Source organism: Miniopterus natalensis, chromosome 11 (assembly GCF_054644295.1).
Source record: "Miniopterus natalensis isolate mMinNat1 chromosome 11, mMinNat1.hap1, whole genome shotgun sequence".
Classification (NCBI taxonomy): Eukaryota; Metazoa; Chordata; class Mammalia; order Chiroptera; family Miniopteridae; genus Miniopterus; species Miniopterus natalensis.
The window spans coordinates 15,853,421-15,865,376 of record NC_142091.1 but is presented as its reverse complement, the minus strand read 5'-3'; the positions used below and the strand labels follow the sequence as shown (position 1 = coordinate 15,865,376).

The 11,956-nt window shown below is 38.8% G+C and overlaps 1 protein-coding gene across 2 annotated transcripts in view; it reads right to left on the bottom strand.

Annotated features, from left to right (window-relative positions):
- Positions 1-1,927: 1,927 nt before the first annotated feature.
- CWF19L2 (CWF19 like cell cycle control factor 2) overlaps positions 1,928-11,956 on the bottom strand; it is an 89,565-nt gene continuing 79,536 nt past the window's right edge. For both annotated transcript variants that reach the window (XM_016207455.2, XM_087821564.1), the window contains 2 exons: positions 4,254-4,355; positions 1,928-2,587 (listed from right to left, as the gene is read on the bottom strand). In XM_016207455.2, the coding sequence (XP_016062941.2) occupies positions 2,444-2,587; positions 4,254-4,355 (246 nt within the window). In that variant the 3' untranslated portion in view covers positions 1,928-2,443. The remainder of the gene's footprint in view (positions 2,588-4,253; positions 4,356-11,956) is intronic.

Sequence of the window (11,956 nt, the reverse complement as noted above, 5' to 3'; positions counted from 1 at the left end):
ACAGACAGAGACACAAGTGGAGATGCCACGCTGGTATCTGGATATACACTCTGGAGCTCAGTGAAGAGGCCCCGAGTGGAGAGAGAAATTTGGGAGATATCTTGTTCTGTTCCACTTTTTCTTTTTCCATAGTGCTTATCACCTCTGACATTTTATAGATAATTTATCTATGATGTCTACTGTCTGTCTGCCCTGATACACTGCAAACTCCGCAGACAAGGATTTTCATTTTACTCACTAACATATCCCCTGCACGCAGGACTGACATACAGAAATAGACACTCAAATATTTGTGGGATAAATGAACCAACTTTAAAATGGTATTTAACATGATTTTAGTGATGAGATTCCTTTGGAGGGAGGGAGATTATTAGACAAGACGCGTTTGAGAGTGGGAATTTCAACACTTCAAGGTTGAAAAGATTAGAGGAACCAGCAAGGAGACTGAGGGGATGCAGCCAGTAAGGAAGGGGGGTGACTAAGAGATGGTGCTCTAGAAGCAAAGCGAAGACAGTGTCTCGAGAAGGGCCGAGTACATCAGTGATGCCGATGGGTAGAGTAACATGAGCACTGAACATTAATTCTGTAGAAGGTTCACCAAGGACCTTAACAGACCTTAACATATTAAGTTTTAGTAGAAGAAACGGATTTTTTTAAATGAGTTTTGCTGTCAACTGGAGAAGAGAAATGGCTGAGGGGGATGCGATGCCAGGGTTTGCTGTTGACATATTATACAATGATCTGTATGCTAAATAGGAATTATCTTACAGAGAAGGGAAAAAGCTAATAACACCAAGAAAGTAGGGGCAATTCAGCAGGAGAAAAGATATAAAATCCAGTGAAAAATGAGTGGATTCGCCCTAGTTAAGAAAAATGAAATAATTTATCTACAGTTAGCAAGAGGAAAAGTGTAGTGCATGAGTACAGATGCCTGTATTTGGGTAGATGTGGTAGAAATTCCCTTCTGTTTGGTTCTATTTTCTCAGTAAAACAGGACAAGGTCATCAGCTAAGAACGAAGATAGAGGAGATGGGAAACAGTCCTTTAGCACTGTACTTGCATACACCTGGCACATATCTCGTTTTAGAACTTATATTGTGCTGTAATTATTTATGAACATGTCTCTTTCTCCACTAAACTATAAAATTATTTAAAGTAGGGAAAGTAGTTTTTATTTTTGTACTACCAGCACATAACAAAATGCCCTGCAAATAACAGTTTGTTAACTCACTGACACAGAATAAATGAACATTATAGACTCCTCTAAGACATGGAACAAAGCCAAAAGTTTGAAACCAGCAATAAATAAGATACTATCAGTTATCCACTTGATAAACATACTTAAATATTGATAAACTGAACCATTAAACTTCAACTTATGGTGAAATTTAAAAACTAGAGAACATGCACATTTCTCTTTTTTAACATACTAATGAAATAATGTCAATATTTTTTAAAACTGTATAGAACTGTGAGTTAATTTAGAGTATCTGTCACACCGATCCTAGATATTCAACATTTCATGACAAAATGTCTAGGTTCAGCTCCAAAAACCCAACATCTTCCAAGGAGGGTTACCTCAAAACTATCTTCCATATCAAAAAAAGTAGAGCTCTCACACCATGGCTGTATTTCATAAGTATAAGGCAGTTTTCTCCTGACACCAAGTGTAAGAACAAAGGGTTATGAAGCACCTTAGATCAGGTGGGACCACAGAATGTGCTCTTGACACTCAGCACACTCTCAGTATTTAGGATTTTGTCAGAATCAATACAATGCAAGAATGATGATTTGGCTAACATTTTTAACTTTCATAAAAATCGCAAACAACTGTAAATTGTATTACTTAGAACAATTACTTTTAAACTCACCAAAATTCAAAGACACTATTTTAAAAATCTAGAAATAAAAACAAACAAATCAGGAACATGTTATACGTCATTTAATTCTTTATCACCTCTGGGACATCGTTTTCCCGCAATAAAAAGAACAGCAGTGATATATGCTGCTGGTGGAAAATCAAGAGATCTTCTATAAGATGCTATGAAGAGAAATTCCAATTATTACTGAATATGCCAACTCTTAATTTAAAAAATGCAAAGGAAGTCAATCAATAGACTTAACCTTGAAGCCAACCTATTTTCTTCTGAACCAATGATCTGCTACACGTCCTGGCTAATCCTTCAGAAAAGTCTTTCCATATATCCACTGAATGGTTTGGAACACCAAGACGTAGGTACAGAACAGGAATGTGAGGACGTCACCCAGCAGAGCTGGCCTCACTCCCCGGTCCATGGAAGTAATGCAGTCCACAGGAGCAGATGGGGAAGGAAATGACACAGCCAATGATGCCAAGTGGACAGAGACCCAGAGCATGGCCTTCCCTGTGACCTGAGAGCCGGCTGTGTAGTTAGGTGCAGGAAATAAAACTGAAAGGTATGACTCAACACTGTTTACTTTTGGTGAAGTCAAATGGTTTCCACCACTGAGCAAACTGCAGTGCTTTCTTCCTCTGATCCTCGAAGCTTTCTCGGACCCCTTTCCTCCAACATCGTGGCTCTATATCCAGCATCCCACCAATGATTTCCTTTTAAAGAAGAAAAATACAGACACGTTGTATGTACAAGTATGAAAACAGGAACGGAGCTATTTGTTTATTCTGCTAATCAATATTGCATTCAGCAATTCTCCATGAAAATGTTCAAATTTTACATAAATATTAATTTCAAGTCAAAAAAATCTTGTTTTCAATTAATTCTAACTATGCAAACCCTGTAATCTTAGGAGTCCTAGCTGTGTCTCCATGTCAAGTAATGCGTTCATTTTGTTGCATGTTAGCACACCTACCAGACAGGAAAGGGAGAAAGAGAAAGTGAAATTTAATTAATTTGATCCTTATTAGCTGCTCTGGTTTGAAAAAAAGTTAATCAGCATCTAATAATTATTAGCTTTGTTGTTCAACTGCAGCTGAATCTCTGCTAATGTTCTCTCTGCTACCCAGAGTATTTATAAACCAACTGCAGGGGGCAGGGTGGGTGGAGGTAGAAGAGGGCACAGAGAGGAAATAAAATAAATGATAATTTATTTCATTTTCACTAGAATCAAGTTTAAAAAAATAAATCCAGAGTCCTATTCAATGACAAAATTTTGTCATCACTGAATAACAACAGAATTTTTCAGAGCAATGAAAACAAATGTTTTTCTAGTTAACTCTGGGAAAAAATATTCTGAAAATTCTCAAACAAATTTCTGTAACTCAACAGTTCAAAGGCTCATGTGAGTTTGAGCCCGCAGTTAGTCCTTTAAGGACGGCAGCATAAAAAGTTTTTCACCCAAACCTCTGGAGTTGGGATTCTTCTTGCCATGTCCCTATTCCTTGTAGAAGATAGTCTTTTACAGGAGAAAAGGTGGGAAGGGAGCACAGGGAACCCTGGGAATTCATCAAGGCTCCTCTAATTAGAGGACGGCCTAAGCAGAAAGGCCGAGCTACCCTACAGTGAAAGGTCACTTCGAGAGCTACTATTGCCTGGACTTCTTACACTGCTGCAGTGGCTATGTCAACTTCATTCCAGTCCCTGACACCAACTTACATACCACCAGAATCTCAGGAGACATACGTAAGAACTATACCCCTAGAAGGCAATCTGTAGTACTGAACAGAACCTACTGGTCATGGAAGATCTATAGTCTAATATGTATGAAATTAGTCATATGATTCTTGAACTATATGGTGCTTAATTATAAATGAAGAGGTGAGATCTCTTGTCCTCTGGTTCAATCATGAGTGTATGTACCCTTGGTTCTGTCATTTATTAGCGAATGACACTGGAAAGTTACATAACCTCTCTACAGCTCAGTTTCTTCATCTGTAAAATGAAAGTAGTAACAATATCTACATGATAGAGTCATTGTGAGAATTAAGTGAGTGCTCAGAACAATACATGTGTCAGTGTCAGCTCTCAATAATGTTTGCAATTATCACTCACAGCACAAGGCTGGCTGACTCCACAGGGAAACACTACAGTCACTGTTGACACTGTCAACAAATCTTTGGTTCCAAAGTGACATTCCTGACTGTAACAAATAGTCTGGGGTAATTTTATTAATAGTTTCTATGCTGTCCCTCTCAAACTTGGGTGGAACAGTACTCACCAACCTCACTGTATACTGTGACCAGAGTTTTGACTTCCCTTCAAAAGAAAAGTGCTACCAAATGGCTAAACACTGAGTTGTTATTTAAGTTGTTAGCATACCTTTCCAAAGTAATGAGGGAATTTGTGTTGATCTTCAATGACATGAGCAAACCCTCCTTGGAGGCCGAAATCCACAGAGAAGTAAGGTAAGCCTTTGGGCACCTAAATAAACAAAATAAATCTCATGTGAATACAACATGGAATCAGAAAGTCATGCTTCACCCCTCTTCTTGCTCTCTGGCATGTCAATAACTGAATGTCCCTCAAGAAAAAGTACACAGTGAATTTCTCATCTAGAGATACTGAGGTAATGACCTAACACTCTGAGTAACACATTTCATCAGGTGGCCTTTCAGCCAGATAGCTCTTTGTAACATCCAACAATTATCATCAAGACCAATTATTTTCCTGTCTTTGAGGAAAACAGAAAAGGTACATTTTAAAAATATAACAGCAGAATAATTTTCCTTAGACTATACACATAGAGAATAAAAGTAAGCTCTCTTAAATTTTGCTCACAATGCAAATTAGGAAGAGCCATATATCTGGAGCTTTGTTTATTACTATTTATTTATCAAAGATAAATCAAACCTGCCCAGCTGGTGTTGCCCAGTGGTTGAGTGTCAACCTATGAACCAGGAGATCAAGGTTTAATACTTGGTCAGGACACATGCCCAGGTGTCAGGTTTGATCCCCCACAGGGGGCGTGCAGGAGGCAGGCAATCAATGACACTCTTATCACTGATGTTTCTCTCTCTCTCTCCCTCTCCCTTCCTCTCTCTGAAATCAATTAAAGATAAGTTAAACCCAAACAATCATAATTTTTTATTAACTGGTGAAATGGGTATAGCAATACTTAGTTTACCAAACTCACTTCAAAATATCTCCAGGATTAACTACAGGTTACCCTTGAACAATGCAGGGGTAAGGCCATAATTTATTGCTTCATCAATTAAGTAAATCTTTGCTCACGCAAGTTTTTCCTCCAAGCTCCAATTCTGTCACTAAAAATTATTCAAGGGAGTCAACTAATAGCACTCTTTCTCCTCTCTAATCCCTTGTACAGTCAGCATTTACTCTTTTGGGCCCTGAATCGCATATGTATGCATTTTGTATGTGTTCTCAAGGAGCAATGGTTTGAGGGTAGATGGTATAGCATGGTGGAAAGAAAGTGGTCATCTTGATATAATACAAAGCAATTAAAATTAGGGCTAATAAAGAGTTGTTCATGTTATAGAAAAAGTATTAAGTAAAAACAAATCAGTTTACAAAATATGCAAAGAAATGGGTTACTGTTTTGTGACTTTGTATTCTTTTATATTTTCACACTTTTTAAATATAAACATGTATGACCTAGATAATTAAGAAAAAATAAAGGAACAGATATGGCTCTAATCATAGCACTGGTCCTTGCAACTCTGTAACCACAGGCAAGTTATTTAACATCTCTGAGCCTCCTGAGAACTATAAGAGCCCAGAGGTTTGCTGTGAAAATCAAACAGAAAAATACACATAAAATGCATGGCCCAGGGTCTGGAACAGACAATATTACTCAAATATTACTTTCATTTCTATCTCCCAAACAACAGTGCTTTGCGCAAAACTGGTGGTCAAAGAAAAAAGGATCTGGAAGGCTCCATTAGGATATTTTGGCTACCTGACAGAGATCATCATGTGTGAAACAAGAATCTGAATTGCTAAAACAATGTTACAGAAATACATCAAATGAATGACAGTACTTAGAGAGAGAACTTGAGGAAGCAACTTGTGATGACGGGGCCCATGCCTTTTATTTGTATTATGTTTGGCAGAATAACGGCCCCTTAAATATGCCAATAATCTAATTCACTATTTTGCCATGAATATCTTACCTTATATGGCAAAAGGACTTTGCAGATGCAATTAAGTTATGAATCTTGAAGTGGGGACATTATCCTGGGTTAATGTAACCACAAAGAAGGATCAGGAGATGCTACACTGCTGACTTTAAAGATGAAGGGACCACAGCCTATGGAATGCAGGTAACATCTAGAAGCTGGAAAAGGCAAAGGAATGGATTCTCCTCTAGAGCCTCCAGAAAGAATACAGGCTGCCGAACACCTTGATTTCAGCCCAGTGAAACTCCTTTTCTATTTGTGCCATTCAGAACTATAAGATAATAATCTGTGTTGTTTTAAACAACAGACCTGTGAAATATGCTGCTGGTATTTTAATAGGGATTGCACATTTAGCATTTATCTTTTCTTGCCTTAACCAGCCAGACAGAAAGAAGTCAAAACTTTGGTACCACTCTTGAAAGGTACCAACAGAGTTACCTGATTTTTTACAACTACTATAACTGCAAAAAATGTTATTTATGGTAGAAAAACAATAGTATTTGAATTTTCTGCTTTGAATATTCCAGATGTTACTCATGGCTTCTTATAGTTGACCTCAAGTTTGAAGGTCTGTGAGTAAATTCAAATTTTCCTTGAGACAGACTTTGTTTAGTTTAAAAAAAAAAAAATCAGTCCCTAAATGTGTTTTTCACAAAAATAACTTTTAAAAAATCACAACATTTAAAACTTCAAAAAGAACTCATATGAAATCTCAGTAAAACAGCCTTGTAAAAAACAACCACTTTTCTTGACAGGTTATTTAATATCACATCCATTCCTCTGCAATGGACATTCAGATCTGTTTCCCTTGTATATTTCCATAAACTTCAGGCTACATCGCAGAGACATCAAAAGACCCACAGAGAATAAACAAAAAGGGCACAAAAAGAGAAGCTTATACTCACACGGCAAGGAAAAACATAAATCAACAAAGAATCAGAATGAATTACAAATATGTGAATCTCTACTAAAAGCCAAGAATCTACTATGGAAAAATAATCACTCCAATACTTTATGAAATTGCCAAGGAAATAGAGCTCTTAAAAGTATAGTAAGGTTTTTTCCACAATGCTCACTTAATGCTCAAAGCACTTTTATCATTTTAAAATGATACTGGAAAGCTTGTTAACCTAAAAAGTGACCTGCTTTGGAGTAATTCTAAATTCAAGTTCTCCTCACAATTCCATCCACATAATTACTAAATCCTAAAGCTAAGGGGACCTCACAAACTCATCTGGCTCCTTCCACACCTGCTGTGACTTCAAGATACAACACTAGTGAGACTTAGAAATGGCAACTGGTGCCACATTTGAAACACTTCAAAGTTGAATACGCAACTACCAGGGATGTGTACTTTTTTTTATTTTCCATATTGGTTAAGTTAAAATATTAGAACCCTCTGGGTACCTAAGTACTTATCTAGGTTTTAAAAAACAAAGCTGTGACTGGAAAAGATGGTGGCGGCCTGAGTGGAAGCTACCCTGACACTATGCCAGGACCACACTGGAATTACAACTAAAATACAGAAAAACCACCCTGAATAACCAACTGCAACTGAAGACGAGCTGGAGAGCACCCTCATAACCAAGGAGGAAAAGTGGAGACCACATAGAGACTGGTAGGCAGTACAGAGGCCTGAGAAAGCTGACTGGGCTCCCACAGGCAGCAGCTGAAGGTCTAGAGAGGTATCTTAGCTTTAGGGGGGTTCTCACTGTGGACCCTGGGCCTAACCCCAGGCTGGGCCTCCCAGCCAAGAGCACCAGAACTGAGAAGGTGCCCACATAACATCTAGCTGTGAAAAGCAGCCAGATTTCTGTCTGCCAGGGAGAAACGGCTAGAAATGCAGGCATCCTCTTAAAGAGCCAATGCACAAAGTTTTGTGTGCAGCCATTCACTTGGGTTCTAGGAGAGGGAGGGCAGAGTGGACTGGAGCTGTGTGAGGAGAATCTAGGGTATGGGCTCTGGAGATACACCTCAGAGCGTAACCCTCTGGATTCCTGTGCCAAGTCACTCCTCCATACTGCAGAGGGCATCTTTCTCAGGCATTTACCTTCCAAGCAGCTTTTGCCTGAGGGGGAAGAAATTGCCCCACCCTGCTGGAAAACTTCTCCCCCTACCAGTGGAGTTTCTACAGCCTGAGGCTCATTAAGAAAAGCAGATTAATCAGCCTGAAGGCAGAGGCAGACCTCAGAGTGCTTTGAGTCTTTGCTTCATCCACTTCTGGACGCAGGCCTTGGAAAAGCAGACTTTGGTGTGTGCCTTGGTCCTGTTCAAACGCACCCAGCACCAACAGAGGGGACCTCAAGCTGTGGGTTGTTGATAGCTCCAAACAGGGTACTCAAGGCCAGTCACAAACAGCATCTGACATTAGCCTGCACCAGAGACCTTCCAAAAAGACTGAGTGTTCTAGCAGGCCTACCTAATACATAGGAACAAACTCAAATAGTCAGCCATAATGGGGAGAAAAGCCCCAAATGAAAGAATGAGAGAAGTCTCCAGAAAAAGAGCTAAATGAAATGGAGATAAGCAAGCTATCAGATATAGAGTTCAGAATACTAATAGTAAGGATGCTCAGCAGCATAAAAAAAGATATGGAAACTATGAAAAAGGGCCAGTCAGAAATGAAGAACAACATAGCAGAAATTAAGAATACATTGGGCCCAGCTGGGTGTGGCTAGGCAGTTGAGCATCGACCTATCTCATCCAGGAGATCACTGTTGGATTCCCAGTCAGGGCACATGCCTGGGCTGTGGGCTCGATCCCCAGTGGGGGACGTGCAGGAGGCAGCTGATCAATGACTCTCTCATCACTGATGTTTCTATCTCTCTCTTTCCCTCTCCCTTCCTCTCTCTGAAATCAATAAAGATTTTTTTTTTTTTTAAATACATTGGAATGAACAGCAGATTAGAGAAAGCTGAGGATCAGGTCAGCAAATTAGAAGACAGGGTAGAAAAAATCACTCAATCAGAGATCCAAAAAGAAAAAACAACTAAAAAACAGGAGGACAATCTAAGGGAGCTGTGGGACAACATGAAACATAACAATATTTGCATCAGAGGAGTGCCAGCAGAGGTCAAAAGTAAGCAAGGGTTAGAGAACCTTTTCAAAGAAATTATGGCAGCCCAGCCGGGCCTGGCTCAGCGGTTGAGCATTGACCTAGGATCCAGGCAATCGGGGTTCGATTCCCGGTCAGGGCACATGCCCGGTTGAGGGCTCGATCAATGACTCTTTCATCATTGATGTTTCTATCTCTCTCTCTCCCTCTCCTTTCCTCTCTGAAAAGGAAGGGAGGGAGGGAGGGAGGGAGGGAAAAATAAATAAATAAATAAATAAATAAATAAATAAATAAATAAATAAATGCAGAAAACTTCCTGAACCTGGTCAAGGAAAAAGCCACAAAAGTTCAGGAGGCACAGAGAGTCCCAAGCAAGAAGAATTCAAAGAGGCCCACACCCAGACACATCATAATTAATATTCTAAAAATTCAAGACAAAGAATTTTAAAGGCAGCAAGAGAAGAGCAAGCTATTACCTACAAAGGAGCTCCCATAAGGCTGTCAGCTGACTTCTCATCAGAAACTCTACAGGCCAGAAGGGAATGGTATGAAGTATTCAAGGTAAGGCAAAACAAGGATCTGAAACCAAGACTACTCTATCCAGCAAGGCTATCATTCAAAATAGATGGTAAAATAAAGAGCTTCCAGATTTTAAAAAAGGCTAAAGGAGTTTATCATCACCAAACCAGCATTGCAGGAAATGTTAAAGGAATGCTGTAATAAGAAGAACAAAAAGAGAAACATAGGCATAAAAAATTAAAATGACAATAAATAAGGACCTATCAATAACAACCTTAAGGACTTTAAGGGAGAGATCAACCGCAATACAGTTATAGTCATGGACTTCAACACTCCACTGACTTCACTAGATAGATCTTCCAGAGAAAAAGTCAACACAGAAACAGTGACTCTAAATGGCATACTAGATGAGATAGATTTGATATTTACAGAACATTTCACCTCAAAGCTACAGAATAGACATTCCTCTCAAGTGCACATGGGTCATGCTCAAAGATAGGCCACATGTTAGGACACAAAACAAGTCTCTACAAGTTCAAGAAAATTGAAATCATATCAAGCATCTCAGATCACAAGGGCATGAAATTAGAAATCAACTACAGTAAAAACACTCAAAAACCTTCAAACACATGGAGGCTAAATAGCATGTTATGAAACAATGAATGGGTTACCAACAAGATCAAGAAAGAAAGAAAAAACTTCCTGGGAACAAATGAAAATGAACACACAACAACCCAAAATCTATGGTACACAGCGAAAGCAGTCCTAAGAGGAAAGTTCATAGCAATGCAGGCCTACCTCAAAAAGCAAGAAAAATTTTTAGTAAACGATCTAACCCTACAACTTAAAGAATTAGAAAGCTCCCCTGTGAGGCTGTCCTGACCAGGGCTTTTGTATGCTGGGAGTTTTTTTATTGCTGCTTTGATTTCATCAGTTGCTATTGGCCTATTCTGGTTTTCTGATTCTTCCTGATTCAGTTTTCAATGATCTCACTCATAAGTGGAATCTAATACACAAAATAGACTGAGGAACAAAATAGATCCAGAGACATAGAAGCATGGAACAGACTGAGGAATCTCAGTGGGAAGCAGGGATGGGGAAGTGGGTGGGGATTAATCAAAGAACTTAGATGTATATATGCATACCCCATGCACACAGACAATAGTGTGGTGAAGGCCGGGGGGGGGGAGCAGATGTAGGGGGGGAAGAGATTAATGGGGGGAGAAAGGGGGAGATCTGTAATACTTTCAACAATAAAGTTAAAAACATAAAATAAAATAAACAAAATAAAAATAAAAAACAAGGTTTTAATAGGTAGGTGATGGTTTACCAGGAAGAAAACAGCATATGCAGTGTAGTGAAAGAAGAAAAATACATTTCTTTTAAAATTTCTACCTCAAAATATTTTCAGCTGCCATTAAAATCATGTTCTAAAAGAATAATGAATGGCATTGGAAATTATGATATGAGAAGTGGAAAGTAGGCACAAAAGATGTGCATATATTAGATATCTTTTTCTTTATGCTTATAAACCAGAAGTACATAGGACATTTAGGAGGGAGTTTTTATGTTTTGGTTTTAAATATATTGTCTAGCTCAATTCACCAGCAAGGGGAGAGAATAAGACCGTAGAGAATATTTTACCTCTGAATTAAAACTATCTTCAATAATGCATAAAATTCGAATCTTCTGAATGGGATATAATAAATGTAGTACGGAATCCTATCATTCACATGTATCGGGAGTCTAGCTTCCCAAAAGAAGAAATGGGAAGAAATATTCTAGTGACACCTCTAATAGAACAGGGGTCAGCAAACTTAAAAAACTTGCAGAAGATCACAGTCTCTGTCATAATTTTCAACTCTGCCCTTGTAGCATGAAACCTGCCAAAGACAATACATAACAAATGGGTGTGGCTATATTGCAATAAAACCTTGTTCACACAGACAGGCAGCAGGCGGGATTTACACACAGCCTGGAGGTTCCCAAATCCTGCACTAGACCATAAGCTCCATCAAGTCAGGGATCTTCTCTGTTTTGTTCCACTCTGTATGAAAAGCACCTAAATAGTGCCTGGTAAATAGGAGGCACTCAATAAACACCTATAGGCTAACTTACCTTTTTAATAGAAAAACAAAATGGAATTCACAATTCTATCTCTATTCCACTTAATTTTTATTTCTAGAAAAAGGGAAAGGTCATTACAAAAGTACTCAACTTATGTGAACTTTACATCTAAAAGTTGATCTGGGTGCACTCCCCCTCCCAGGAGCATGCCAGTGACTTTCCCTGCCCCCTCTTCCTCCACAGGT